At 44.2% G+C, this 15707-nt stretch overlaps 1 protein-coding gene across 1 annotated transcript in view; it reads right to left on the bottom strand.

The window, feature by feature from the left end:
• The window catches only part of LOC111962093 (aggrecan core protein-like), a 33963-nt gene that overhangs the window by 8953 nt on the left and 9303 nt on the right, over window positions 1-15707 (bottom strand). Inside the window, 14 exon segments of the mRNA XM_023984918.2 lie at window positions 243-299; window positions 302-400; window positions 4819-4932; window positions 5114-6271; window positions 6498-6599; window positions 6730-7023; window positions 7337-7464; window positions 7721-7895; window positions 8099-8395; window positions 8520-8813; window positions 11625-11752; window positions 12296-12470; window positions 13860-14243; window positions 14677-14756. Of these exon segments, the coding sequence (XP_023840686.1) occupies window positions 243-299; window positions 302-400; window positions 4819-4932; window positions 5114-6271; window positions 6498-6599; window positions 6730-7023; window positions 7337-7464; window positions 7721-7895; window positions 8099-8395; window positions 8520-8813; window positions 11625-11752; window positions 12296-12470; window positions 13860-14243; window positions 14677-14749 (3478 nt within the window). The 5' untranslated portion in view covers window positions 14750-14756.

Raw genomic sequence — 15707 nt, 5'->3', positions numbered from 1 at the left:
CAATATGTTCTATGTTTGTGCAAAAATGTATTACACACACGTGTCAGCACACACACACACACACACACACACACACACACTTCACAACTAAGACAAAGAGTACTTACAAACAGCTTGCAACACACACCACACACACACACACACCAACACACACACCACCACACACACACACAACACACACACACACACACACACACACACACCACACAACACACACACACACATCCTAATACTATACTCACAGTTGACAAACTCCTGCTCCTGTTGGGAGGTGATGCTGACCAGGTGGGAGTTGAGCTCTGGCAGCGCTGCTCAGCGTCGGGCCAGGTGTCTCTCTCTAGAAAGTGCATGTAGCAGCTCCCCATGAACTCCCACCAGCCTTCGGCACAGCCCTGCACTGCTGCACACAAACAGATAATAGACACATTAACACATTTACTGTAGAATGTTGGCTATTTATTTCATTTATACAACCCTCCCCCTCCCTGTAACCACAGGCGGCGGCTACCATAAGGCTAGCTGTAACCATATAGCGGCGCTACCATAAGCTAGCTGTAACCATAAGTGGCGCTACGCATAAGGCTAGCTGTAACCACAGGCGGCGCTACCATAAGGCTAGCTGTAACCATAGACGGCGCTACCATAAGGCTAGCTGTAACCATAGGCGGCGCCACCATAAGGCTAGCTGTAACCATAGGTGGCGCTACCATAAGGCTAGCTGTAACCATAGGCGGCGCTACCATTGTCTTTTGTCACACAACACAATGCCACAGATGTCTGAAGTTTTGAGGGAGAGTGCAATTTGCATGCTGACTGCACGAATGTCCACCAGAGCTGTTACCATATAATTGAATGTTAATTTCTCTCTCGTTTTAGAGAATTTGTCAGTCCATCCAACCTGCCTCACAACCGCAGACCACGTGTAACCACGCAGGCTCAGGACCTCCACATCCGGCTTCTTCACCTGCGGGATCACCTGAGACCAGTCACCCGGACAGCTGAAGCAACTGAGGAGTATTTCTGTCTGTAATAAAGTCCCTTTGTGTGGAAAAACTAAGTCTGATTGGCTGGACCTGGCTCCCAAGTGGGTGGGCCTATACCCGTTGGCCTACCCATGGCTGCGCCCCTGCCAAGTCATTTGAAATCCATAGATTAGGGCCTAATTAATTTATTGCAATTGACCGATTGCCTTATATGAACTGTAACTCAGTAAAATCGTTGAAATGTTTGCATGTTGCTTTGACTGATTCGTTAATGTTATGCTACTCAAATATACAGAAATAACATACATTTTTCTAAACTATTCCAATCTATTATTTGGACTTGGTTGTTACTGAAATGGTTGTTCCAGTTTAGATGTTTAAGGTAATCTTAGTTTTCCCAACCCTGGTAGTCATTCTGAATGCAGGTTGCAGGTGATTTTTTTTTACTCTAAATGTCAGATTTTGTCACTCTGGCTGGATGCCAATAAGAATTATGCATCACTTTGCAAGCCAGCATAACGTGACTTGCAGGACTCATGTGGACTGTAAACTATGAGTTTCAGGCCACTGTATTTAGTTAAAACTTGGCCCTCAAAATAAGGCCTTATGAAATATGTATTGTTTTGTCTTGAATAATAACATTTGAATGGCAACAAATTCACTTAGTTTCTCAATTGGGGAAGACTGTAAGGGAATGAATGCAACAATCATATCTCTGTCACTAGCAAACACAGTCATGGGTGGTACTGGTAACTCAAATTTAATCGAAAGGCACCCTGGGAAATGTGCAAATAAGGCTTAAAACCCTACAGCAGGGCTATTCAATTCCATTCCTGGAGGGGCCAAAACATTTCTGGTTTTGGATTTTTGTATGGTTTTTCAAAGAACCATCCCATTTATGGTTCTTCAGAGACCCTAAAATGTTGTTTCGCTCTCAATAACATTACCTTTGTTTTTAAAAGTGTAGATCACATATGTCAGAGTCAAGGCCCGCGGGCCACATCCGGCCCGCGAGAAGGTTTTTTACGGCCCCTGGGATGATCTTGATTTATTATTAGAACCGGCCCGCAGACCGCAGCAAGCCGGCAGCCCGCAGATCTTTTACACGCACCAATACTACATTTCCCACAATGCAACGGTGACGCACCGAGCAGTAGGCTGCTTCATTTCAATATTTATTGGCACAGCAGTCGTCAGCATCACAGTAAAATTAACTTTCAGATACCCATCAAAAATGGCAAAACGGAAGGTGGACACTGAGAACCGGGGGTTTCAAACAAGGTGGGAGTCGGAGTTAATATGTTTCCGGAGGTAGCTGGAAACAGTGTGTCTTTGTTGTGGAGAAAAGTGTGGCGGTACTGAAAGAGTATAGATCTGAGACGACATTATGAACGAAACACGCGGACAAAATCAAGAATATGGACATGGAAAAAGCCAAAAAGGCAGAGGAATTAAAACGAGGCTCAACTCGAACGCTCTGTTCAAAAAAGCAAATACAAGGCAGCTGCTGTCAAGGCCAGTTTTATTTTGGCAGAGAGATCGCTAAATCAGCCGGCATTTACGGAGGGGGATTTCATCAAAAATGCATGATTAGAAGTTTGTGGAGAAGTTTGCCCAGAAAAAGACTCTTTTTAAATGTGGTCTGAAGCAGAAACACGCATTGCCGGAGAGGTAGACCAGTTGTCCATCAATCTAAAAGAGCAGCTTGTGAAAAGGAAAAGATTTATTGGATATATTGGCTGTGGATGAGAGCAGCCGACATTTCTGAATTGCCAGTTGTCAATTTTCATCCGCGGAGTGGATCCAGCCTAAAGGTGACAGAGGAGTTTTTGGCTTTACGTCCTATGCATGGCACAACTACGGGATGATTTGTATGAAGAGGTGTCAGATGTGTAAATGAGATGGAGCTGCTTGGGAAAACTCGTGGTTTGACAACCGAGCGGAGACCTGCGATGTGTGGACACAGGAGCGGACTGGGGCGAAGAATACGGGAAAGATGCAAGAGGAAAACGCGCAGGTGAGCTGACAGCTTATCATTGTCATTATACCAGGAAGCGTTTGTGGGGTAAAGCCTTGAAAATGGAGCATTGTAATGAGCATCATAACGCGCACAGTTATACATTTATCAGAGCAAAGGTTTGAATCACCGCCAGTTCAAGGCATTTCTGACGGAGTTAGAAAGGAGCATTGGTGATTTGCCTTATCACACAGAGGTGGATGGCTAAAGCAGGGAAAGGTGTTCAAAGATAGTTTCGAGCGTGAGGAGATTTGTCTGTTCTTGGACAGCAAGAGGGAAGACCAGACAAACTCCGAGACGAAATGTTTTGTTGTGAAATGGCTTTTTCTGTGTGACATTACGAGTCATCTGGATGCAATGAACTTGCAGCTGCAGGTCGGGATCATGTCATCTCTGATATGTACAGTAAAGTGAAGGATTAAAACCAAACTGACTCTGTGGGAGACAGATGCGGAAGAAAATTTGAGCACTTTCCCAGCTGCCAGACCATGAAAGAGAAGCTCTCTACCAGTGCGTTCCGAGCGCACAGTTGCTGATAAATAGGTATGCTTGCGCTGACTTTCGACGCGATTTGTGACTTGTGAGCACAAAAAGCAGGTTGGAACTGCTCGGTAACCCATTTGCTGTTGACGTGGAAAGCTCACACCAAACCTCCAATGAGTTGATTGACTCCAATGCAATGATCTGAGGGAAAATATGCGGCAGTGGGTGTGCGGAGTTCGCCCGTTTCCTCCCCGACACAATGCCGCTGCGCACCAGGCTGCTCAAACGTTGTCTATGTTTGGCAGCACATACCTGTGTGAACAACGTTTTCTTTGATGAACCTGAACAAAACATCACAAGAATCGACTTACTGCTGAACACTCCATCAATTCTGAGGATTTCCTCAGCTCAGAGCCTTACCGAACATTGATGAACTTGTGGAAAAGATGGGACACCACCAAGTATCACCTCAACCTCAACAAGTGACATTACTGTGCAATCACATATTTAGAGTTTTTACTCAGTTCAAGTTTAAAAGTTAAAGTTTAATATTTGTTTTCACTGCATGTTACTTCTCCTTAAACAAAGTGTTGTTTTTGATTAATAGATTTTGCACTTTATTTAATTGTATTTCAATCCATTATATTTAAAATATATTCAGTTGAGTGGATGATGAAAATTGCTATTATTGTTTTTTTTCTTTGAAGTAATTTAGCCCACTTTTGCTGACTGAAATATAGGCTACTGATGGTGCCTTGAATACCGGTTTCTTTCATTTAATGTTCATGTTATGGGGATTTTTATATAAAGGAAATTTGTCTTTTGTGTCTGTTGAAAATTAAAGATTACTGACAGAGCCATAAGAAAATATTGCTTTATTTATCTGATCATATTGGAATATATTTGTTAGGTTTTCAGTAGGTTCAATTAGGTTCACTAGACTATATGCGTCATTTAAAAATTTTTCAATGAACATTCGAACAGTCCGGCCCTCGGCTTGTAGCTAAATTTTTTATTTGGCCCTCCGTCCATTTGACTTTGACACCCCTGGTGTAGATGATCGTTGAGTTGCGAATGTCAGTGAAAGGTCCAGACAGCCATATCACAATTTTTCAAAATATAATCAGGACATAGTTTGAGACTCACGCGCAGCTTATGCTTGTAACGGTATACATTGTGGGACATGGCAACTTTCATTTGCATGTAAACACAAAAATAACAAAAGATTGATAACAGAGACACCGGGAATGTTGAGTGAAATGCCTATGATAGATATGCCGGCTTGTAATCACGTGAATACATCTTGTAACACATAGTGTTGTCACTGACACTCACATGTGCTGCAGTCCTCTCCAGTGAATCCATGTGGGCATTGGCACAAAGCAATGCCATCCTGAACAGAACAGGTGCCCGTGCCACACGGATTAGGCTCACAAAGGTCAGGAGTAGCTAGAAAGAGGCAGGGTCAGAATATAATGGATTGATTAGACAATATGCTTACTAGGGGGCATTGTTCATTAGCTGTTAGCATGTGGTGGATGAAGCAAAGTAAACAATGGCTTATCGTAGATACTATAACCAATGGCCTATAGAACACTTCTATGATCAAATGATCAAATAAGCTTTTTACCGTCAACTACAGCAGGCTCCTCCACCACAACAGGGGTCACCATTGAGACGGCGGTTGCTGTTGTTGGGCTAGAGAAGAATGCAGACGGTGCCGTGACATTGATTGTCTCCGTGGGTCCTTCCAGCCCTTCTTGCTCCTGCCCTTTCTGCTCATGGTCTTCCAGCTCCTGGCCTTCCTCCACCAGGTCCAGGTCGTCCCCTCTTCCCGTGTTTCCCAGATAGGTGATATACTCTGGGTAAGTCATGGTAGACTCAGGGGGCAGCACCACAGACAGGCCTTCTGCGACCGTTGACTCCCCTAGGGAGAGCCCACTGGCTGAGGTGCTCCCTTCATGCTGGCTACTGCCGTCTCCACTGACCTCTACGTAGCCCCGACCCTGCTCCGGACGCCACTGTGTTGTCACCTCCATCATCTCGTCTTCTGTCATGAAGATGACCTCAAGGCCTGAGTGGGATCCGTCACCACTGGATGGGAATCCAGAGCCGCTGTGAAAACCGGAAGGATAACCGGAGCAGAAACTGCTTGGAAAACCGGAGGCGAAGGGCTGGTAGCCAGAAACCTCCTGCTCTCCCGAGGACTTCTCGGTCAGGTCAATGAGACCTGAATGCTCGAAAGATATGTCAGGAAGTCCGGAGCCAGAAGTGCTGGTCACATCCCCGCTGAAGAAGCCGCCCGATCCGGACACTCCACTGGAGCCACTGACATCCACACCACCTTGTCCAAACTCCTGTCCGGCGGGCTGCTGCTTGGAGATGTCAACCATCTCTCCGTCCACCATGATGATGACAGAGTCCCCGCTACCGCTCAGGTCCCTAGATACCCCACTGCCACTACCGGAGTGGGGAAGGACACCAGACGGTAGCCCACCGCTGAACTCTCCCACCCCCACCCCAGAGCCACTATTCCCAGACCCGGTGTAAGTGACAGTGGTGCTCCCCTCTACTGCCTCCTGTAGACCTCCAGAGCTAGAGCCCTGTCCTGACAAGATGTGCCCACTGCCCTCGGATGTGACTTGGAAGCCAGACCCGGAGCCCTCGCCACTGGCCCCACCAGATGTATCTCCACTACCAGGGGTTCCACTGCCACTACCACTGGTAGAATGCTCAGCTAAGCCTGAACCGGACACATCCACAGATACAGGTGGTACGATGGGGCTCACTGAAAAACCACAGAGAGAGAACAAAGGTAAAAGAACATGTAGTATTAATGCACTTTGACTAGAAAACAGCTTGTGCATTTAGATTTTAACAGAGGTAAACATGCTAGTATGTAATTCTCTTTCACTCTATTGTTACGTTTGGCATGGTCGGCAGGATAAATATACAGGAAATACTAGCAGTGATACAGAAATACCCGTTGACCACTTAATATAGAGATATGTTACCAGGAGTCAATTGGTCCGTTCTGGTTGTCATGTTGATAATTTCCTCCTCGACAACTACAGTAACGTTGAGTCTGGTTTCAGTGTGAATAATCGTAGGTTCAGCTACAAAATAAAGAAAACCAACACAATATCATTTTCATGCTTTTAACAGCAGCTGTATTTGGGCTTGAACAGTTTGAGTTTTAACAGCCACCCTATTGATGACTCTGAACAGATCCAAACTCATACATACCTCTGAAGCAGTATGCGTCGTATCTGGAGTGCTGGTCAGGGTGTCCCGTTTGGTTGGGGAAGGCGTAGATGGTGTGTACCCCAGCCTTGCCTCCTCCACAGTGGGGCCTGGGGTTGTGGATGGGGTAGCGGATGCTGCGGTCCTGCAGCCAGCCTGGACGGCACTTGTCAAAGCCCTGTCTCCAGGCGGCATAGAGCTGCCCTGTGGTGGCTAGCGTGGTGTTGAGCTTCTGACAGTGGGCCACGGCCTCCTTGTAGGAGAAGCTGTCATAGTCGCTGGTGTAGAACAGCTCCCCTGAGAGATGAGGGAGAAGAGAGAGCAGGTGGTTTTACTAGGGGCGACCACATGTCCCGGATTGTGTGGGACAGTCCCGCATCTTGTGCTGCATGCTGCCCCCAAAATATTCATGCAGGCTACACTGTCCTGCGAATGTCATCAATGTCATCAAAATCATCAAGTTTGGGTCACCGCATTTGGATATTTTAAATGTAGAAGAAGAAGAAATCACTCAACATCTGAAGCTAAGCTCTGAAGAAGACGAAGACGAAGACAAAGAAGGAGAAGAAGAAGAGGATGAAGAATAGGGTCCATCCACCATGTCACTGACCCTTGAGGCGGTCCACATAGCAGTAGACATCGTATCGCTCGGTAGCGGGTCTCAGGCCATAGGACCTCACGCCTGGGAGATGCTCCAGGTTCCCTGAGCACTTATCTCTGGGAGACAGGATGGGGTACCTGACCACAGGAGAGAGCAAACTGTCACTATGCAGGTAAGGGTTAAGGTCACGGTTGACGGTTAACGAAGCAGTTCTACTAGGTTCCTCTTTAGGAAAAGAGACTAGAAAGTAAAATTTTATTTTTCTGTTATCTCAATCAGAGAATTTCTGCAATCATTAGGAAATATGCAGGGAAGGGATTTCTGAAAAAACAGAATTGTGCAACCCTACTGAGAAGGTTACTGGACTACTGAAATATACCCTATCTATCTCACCTGACGGTCTGGTCCCTGAGCCAGCCTGCATCACAGTGGTGGAGCCCTGCCTCGTAGGCTGCCTGGAGCTGCTGAGAGCTGGCGATGACCGCACCCACACTTTGACAGGCCAGCTGGGCCTCCACGAAGGACAGGGCATAGCGACTGGAGCCAGCACGGTAGTGGAACACTACACCTATAGTGAGGGACGGAAGGAGGGAGGAGTAGGAAGAGAGGAAGGTAGAGAGAAAGGTAGAGAGAAAGGAGGGAGATAGGGGAGGGAAGAAACAAACAGAACCAAACACAGAATTTGTGTTATTATGCTTGAAAATGAAAATGGCAACTACGGCAAAATATAAACAATTTCCTCCGTGACGTTGACCAGCACAATCTGCTAACCTGTAGGAGACATGGCAGTGTCATTGTCACGAGGGAACTCGGAGGCCACATTAGGTTTAGCTGTCACCCTGCTGATGATCTCTTCCCCCACAACCGGGGTGACCTTGGCATACGTGTCGTTCACACTGGGGAGGATGGGTAAGGGCCGTTCCATGCTGGTGTCCAGGGGGGCTTGGGTCAGAACCTCCCCTTGTGCCTCAGCCTCAGGGGCGGTGGTACGCCCCAGGTAAACCATGGGGCCAGCTGTGATGGTGGCCACCTCTGGGAACGGGGTGGTCTTGACTTCGCCGTCGTCTTCTGTGAAATAGACCATTGGCAGCACAAAAAATTAAAGCCACACTGTGTTACTGGAAATCACTCTGGCTTTAAGACACCCAAATGAAATTCACAATTACACCTTATACACTTTTTTTACACTTACCTTGGTAGCAGATAGCGTCGTAGCGGGAGTCTGGGTAGGGGTAGCCTGTCTGGTTAGGGAACAGGTACACGGTCCTCACTCCAAGTAGTCCTCCACCGCACTGCGGCCTGGCAATGTTGATAGGGTAGCGGACGCTTCTATCTGCCAGCCAGCCCGCGTTGCACACGTCCATGCCAGCCTTCCAGGCCAGGTACAACTGCCCTGTGGTGGCCAGCTTGGCCCCTAGTTTGGCACACTGGTCCATTGCCTGGTAAAAGGCGAACTTCTCCACGGACATGGAGTAGAACACTCTGCCTGGGGATGATGTAGAGGGGAAAGCAAAGAGTGAGAAACAGAGGCAGGCAGGCAAACGGACAAACAGAAAGTTATCTGTCATGATTTCCGCTTCTTACTTCTCAAGCTAATATAATATATTAGGCTAGCTAGTTGGGTAGCTTTGTATGGCAAGTGCATCTTGCAATCAACATCAAGTTGATGCCCAGCTAACGATTCCAGGGAGAGAGAACGTTTTTGCAATGTTCCCCTAATGTTTGAGTGTTCAGTTTACCGTTAGTCACGGAAACATTATATCTATGCTAGCAAAAACCTTTTGAGAACCTTTTTAGCATGTTTTGGCGTTGGAGTTAGGAAAACATTCCCTCAATGTCAAACAGAATATACCCAGAGTGTGGTTACCATGTTCTCAGAACATACAATATTAATCTTCTTGCAACGTTTCATGGGACGTTGCAAGAACATTTCGTTTCCTGTTTTCTGAGGGTTAATGGAATATTACATTAACGTCCCTCCAAACATACACAGAACATGGTTGCCAGGTCTCAGAACATACGATATTACTGCTCTGCCATGATCTCAGAACATGAGATATTAATGTTATAGACACGTTTCATGGGAACGCTGCAAGAACATTCATGTGTCCAGTTTTCTGAGGGTTAGGAGAAAATTCCATCAACATCCCACCAAACATACACAGAACATGGCTGCCATGTTCTCAGAACATAAGATATTAATGTTCTAGACACGTTCTAGACACCCCAAAAATGCCCCCCCCCCACCCCCAAAAAATGGTTTCATTAGACGTCACGCCTTGTTATTGTTGCCAAGACAATCAGGGCCACTGATCAATTCATAGCTCTTTATATGTTGACACGCTTAGGGATACTCACACACAGTGCATTTGACATACAGTGTTTTTAACTTACATATTTGACACACATGATTACATTGTGCGTGTTCATTTATACAGTAATTATTATTCAATAGTCCTTACCTGGGATTTTAACTCACAAACTCTTGGTTCACAGTAATACTCCAATCTTCCTGCTATGCTACCATGTCCGTGTAAGGTATCAATTAATCAGACTATTCTCTCATCATTGATTTTATTTATTTATTTCAGCAATTTAAGGGCTTTCAGTATAGTTGTCTAATGTTGGTGGGGCATGTAAACCTGTTTTAATGATACTCCTGAATCACTACGATCAATAAAATAGTTTTGCTTGAGTGTGCGGAGCAATTTAACGGAGCGTTTGCTTACCACCCTATTGCTTACAGCGTTATACCTATCAAGTTGTTTCAGATTAGTGCCTGGAGAGGATGGGGTGGGGTTTCTTCTGGACAGGACAGGGCCTAACTATACTGGCCCAATAAGCACATTTCTTAGAGATATCCGTTATTGGGACAGTGGTTAGGGTGTTCGTCATTGGTGCTGGTGGCCTATGTTTTGAGACCCGCTAGGGCAATCACCCTACTCTCACGTTATTAAGATTAAGGCAGCCCTCCGCACCTCTCTGATTCAGAGGGGTTGAGTTCAATGTGGTAGACACATTTCAGTTCAACGCATTCAGTTGTACAACTGACTAGTTATCCCCCTTTCTCTTTCCTTTCTTAGCAAAATATGTTAACGTCATCATTTGGCAAAAGTTACAACACGCTAACTTGATCTAAGAAACCCTAACCCCTCCTCACTATAAGCACTTCTGTAGATTAAAACACTTGATAGGTGTAAGCAATAGGGTGAATTCACTTTGAAGTAAATCTCTGCCACTTTTAAGAGTACACTCAAGAAAAACGATTTGATTGATCATAGTGATTCAGGAGTATCGTTAAAACAGGTTAACAGGCCCCACCAACATTAGACAACTATACAGAAAGCCCTTAAATTGCTGAAATAAGTCAATAAAATCAAATCAACGATGAGAATAGTCAGATTAACCGACGCCTGACACCATCATGGTGGCATAGTGGGTAGATTGGAGTACTGTGAACCAAGACGTTGTGAGTACAAATCCCAGGTGAGGACATGTTGAATAATAACTCATGTATAAATGAACATGCACAATGTAAATATCTACACCAAATATTCAAGTTGAAAACACTACTGTATGTTAACAGCACTGTGTGTGATTATCCCTAACCTTGCCAACATTTAAAGAGCTATGAATGGATCAGGGGCTCAACAATCAAGGCCTTGATTGGATCGGCAACAGTAATAAGGTGTGACGGGTAATTAAATATTTTTTTTGGGGGGGGGGGATGTTTCTTTGGGACCATCAGGTGACGGCTTGTCAACTGATACACCGAAATGTCCCCATGAAACGTGTCTAGAACATTAATATCTTATGTTCTGAGAACATGGCAACCATTTTCTTTGTATTGTTTGGGGGGGGACATTCGTGGAATATTCTACTAACCCTCAGAAAACTGGACACATTAATGTTCTTGCAATGTTCCCATGAAACATGTCTAGAACATTATCTTAAGTTCTGAGAACATTGTAACCATGTTCTGGGTAAGTTCTATTTCACCTGAAAGGAAGGGTCTTTTGGAAACATTCTTCGCACATCACGGGTACATTACACTGAAAACGTTAGTTAATGACCTAATGAGACACTTCAGGGAACATTCTCTAATGTTGTGGGAACGTTTTTGCTGGCTGGGGGTAGCTCATTTTATGCTTTGCATAATACTTTGACTTCAAATGATCATGCCCCTATTTATATGCTATAAATCATTTAACTTAGATGCTTATCTACGTGCAACACAAAACAGCTTGCATAATGACCATGATAGCCATGACAAACTACACTGTTTGTTGTTGAGTACCTGACATCTTCTGTGCGAAGCAGTACACATCATAGGTCTCATTGACCTCTCTCACGCCGTAGGTTCGCACGCCCGGGAACTCATCCTTGTCTCCAAAGCAACCCTCACGAGGCTCATGGATGGGGTACCTTGAGTAGATCATGTGACATGGCAAAGAAAAAAAAAGGTGTATACACATTCCAAACCATGGTTTAGAACCCCCATACCCAACTGGCGGACAGCGGTTCAGAGCCAGACTTAGAACGGGGTCAACACAGGGATTGTAGAATTGCAGTAAATGAGCTTCAAAACAGAAAGAAAATGCCCCATGCAAAATGTGTAGAATTGCAGTTCTCTCCGCCAACAAAGGGGGTGTGAACAGTTTGGGGTCGCATGGGTTGCGAGTTGGGGGTTTGTTACTACGCCAAAAAATTACAATATCCATCCGTACTTTTGCCACCTAGAAAATTTGTGTGACCGGACCTTCTCAAACAGTACTTGAGTATCCCTCGTCTAGAACAACATTTCACATCCCCACAAAACCCTTCAGGTTAGTTCATGTCTACAGTATATCCACAGGAAAACATCAAAGATGGCTTCCCTAAAACAAGTATGACTGACAATAGTGCACACTGGCTTACCTAAAACAGTGATGACAGATAACGGTTCACAGTTTAGTATGTCAGAATTACCTGACTGTTTGGTCAGATAGCCAACCGGCGTCACATTGGTGGAAGCCATCGTCAAAGGCAGCCTGTAGCTGGGCTGGGGTGGCGATGGTGGCACTGTTCTGGATACAGGCAGCCTTGGCCCTCTCAAAGTTCAGAGTGTAGCGTGTAGAGATGGCTCGGTAGTGGAACACAATACCTGGGAAGGAGAGAACAAATTGCCCTCACTGTATTATTATTGATTATTATACCATTTCAGAGGGTAGGCTAGTGTATATATGAGGAAGAGTATTCGGTGCTATAGAAGGGATATTTCACTCCAAAAATATAATATAATTTTCAAAACTAAAAAGTTATTGGGAGAGGGCGCGCGCTTACTAATTTTGCTTTCCTATTAAACATACTACTTTCCGTATGAAATATTATAATTTATTTACATTTTAGAGTACCTGAGTATTAAATAGAAATGTCGTTTGACTTGTTTGGAAGAAGTTTAGCGGTAGCTTTTTGGACTCTTTTGTCTGTATGTTGAACGAGTGGATTAGCGAAATCGATGGCGCCAACTAAACTGACTTTTTGGGATATAAAGAAGGATTTTATCTAACAAAACGACCATTCATGTTTAGCTGGGACCCTTGGGATTGCAAACAGAGGAAGATCTTCAAAAGTAAGTGATTTATTTATTTGTGATTTTATGAAGCCTGTGCTGGTTGAAAAATAAAATATGTTGATGTTGAGCGCCGTCCTCAGACAATCGCATGGTATGCTTTCGCCTATTGTAAATCAGACAACGCAGTTAGATTAACAAGAATTTAAGTTTTTAAATGTTTAAGATAGTTGTATGTTCATGAATGTTTAATATTACCATTATTTATTTGAATTGCGCGCCCTCCAATTTCACCGGATGTTGTACCTAATATAGGTTCATTACAAATCAGAAATGTCTAACACATCATTGTGATCTCTACAGCGCTGTTGGCTGGTCGTCATTGACCTTGCGTAGGCTTAAACACTGGTATACACTGATTTATAAGGCCATATTGGGTAAAATGACATTTTATCTCTGTTATCTCTCATTTTTAATCTGGTCAGTAAATAAATATCAATTACGGTCCCACTCTGATTTGCTTCTAACAGTACCAAAAATTAGAACAGGTCATGGTAGAAATAGTTTTAGTTACTTAGCACCGTGGTCCTGGAATTCTCTCCTGAACATTTTAAAATGTGATTATCTAGTTTCGTTGGTGGAGTTTAAACACTTGATCGATGTATATATCATGTAATTGTTTTTAGGCCAGCTGTTTTTGTCAAGATGTTTGTGTTTTTAATGTAATATGTAATTTTTGTACTGTATGTGTGTTTATAGTTTTGTTTAATGTTGTGTTAGTGTATGTAAGTTGTTTTGTCTGGAACGTTATTCCCCCTGCTGCTATTGGACCAGGTCTCTCTTGGAAAATATATATTATCTCAATGAGAAAAAACCTGTATAAATAAAGGTAAAAAAAAGAAAAAAGGTAGCTATACCTAATAGCTTGAGATCATACCTACAAAATGCATTCAGAGCCTGTAGTTACACTCCACGTCATACCTTGAACCTGGATGTCCACTGAGTCATAGTTTTCCTCGATGCCGTGCATGACCTCACAGCGGTATGTGCCTGAGTCCTTGGAGCGCAGCTCCGTGATCTCTATGGTGATGTCGGTGGGCACCAGCGGGTAGTTGGCCATGGTGACCCGGTCTAGGTACTCCGTCTCCACGTGAACTTTGCCCTCCGACGCCACCAGGATGAGGGTGGCCTTGCCCTTGGTGATGTATGTCCACTTGATGCGGTGGGACAGGGGGTTGACAGTGGGCATGCCCGGGTGGTTGATCGGGTTGTCGTGGAAGTAGCAGGGCACCACCACCTTGGTGCCCATCAGAGGGCGCAGTGGCACGTCCATGGGGATGCTGACACTCAAGGTACTGTCGAGATCTGGGGAGGATAGTATGAGATTTATTTTTACGTTATATTAGTAGATCATGTAGGGAAGATGTTGCCCTACAGTAAAGTGGATTAAATTCATGTCACCTGCCTGCATTATTCCAAACCCTATTTTAAGAGACTATAAAACACTTTTACTTTTGCATTTGGTTTCAGCGGTGGGATACACATACTGCATATAACAGAGGCCCTGTTTGAATAGCTAAAACTGTGTTCTTCCCTATTTGAACGCAATTCATCCTTCCCTATGTCCTTCTTTAATGTTGATTGGATTTGATTGGATGAAACCAGTGGAGTGGAAAGCTTGCATACACCTATTCATGTTAGATCAGTGATTACTTCAAGGAAAGGAGAAAGGAACAATGCTTTTTTCATAGTATTTGAATTGGGCCGGTGAACAATAGTGATGTAATATAACACATACCGCTAGGGTCTTCAAATGATATTGTTGAGGTGACGAAGGGCAGAGACACACACAGTAGGAGCAAGGTGATCATGGTTTACCTGTAATGGAAGAAAAAACAGTGAAAAAAATGGCTGTCTTGTCAGATTTGGTGAGGTACTGTAATTTAGCCTGGTCAATCAGACTGAGCTCTCGTTTTGGTTGACCAGGCTGACTGTAAACGACACAACGGCCTCACGTTTTTTTTATGGGTTTCAATGGTGTGTAAAAAGCCTCATTAGACCACAAACGGTTGCTGTTCTCTGTTTAGCCAGGTGGTAGAAGCACATGGCTGTACTCGTTTATATCTACTAGATGATTGTGATTGAGATCGAACTTTACTTTACGGTGACCTTGCAGTGATTTCTCGCTTACCTGATTCTATTTTACATTTAAGCTTCAACAGAATACACATTCCCACATTTATTTTGTGTCCTGTGCTGGGTTGACTTTCGCCAGGCAACATCTATTTAAATAATTCCAACTTGTCTGGTGTGAAAGGTTTTACCAGATAGTTTATTTACATGTATTCTTCAGTACAACACAGCTACTTTTCTCCTTAGTGCCACCATATTCACACAGGCTAACTGCTACTATATATCAGCATGGGCTGGTTGTACTGTGCTTTACCTGTGGAAACATAATGTCAAAAATCACTTCCCCATTCTCAAATACCACTCACATGTTCATCAATGAATAAAACCCCTCTTTCCCTGGCACAGGAAATGTTCTCAGCGGAAAAATAGAATTTCCAATGTATACAGCATGGGAAGTCTTTATACAGTAGCTTATAGGAAAAGGGAAAAAACGTGATTCATTCAACCCGACGCGTCCAATTTGTGTTTTTTTACAGGAAAAAATGAAATACTCAGTCAGGGTAGTTTTCCAGCGGTTCTCAGATACTGGCCCTTTCAGTGTATAGTAGTGTCTCTGCCTCCAGTCACTTCCTCTCTGGCTAGTGAAGAGTTTGTGTGTGTGTGTGTGTGTGTGTGTGTGTGTGTGTGTGTGTGTGT

This window comes from Salvelinus sp. IW2-2015, linkage group LG4q.1:29 (genome assembly GCF_002910315.2).
Source record: "Salvelinus sp. IW2-2015 linkage group LG4q.1:29, ASM291031v2, whole genome shotgun sequence".
Classification (NCBI taxonomy): Eukaryota; Metazoa; Chordata; class Actinopteri; order Salmoniformes; family Salmonidae; genus Salvelinus; species Salvelinus sp. IW2-2015.
The sequence above is the reverse complement of the archived record's forward strand: the minus strand, read 5'-3'. Positions and strand labels throughout refer to the sequence as shown.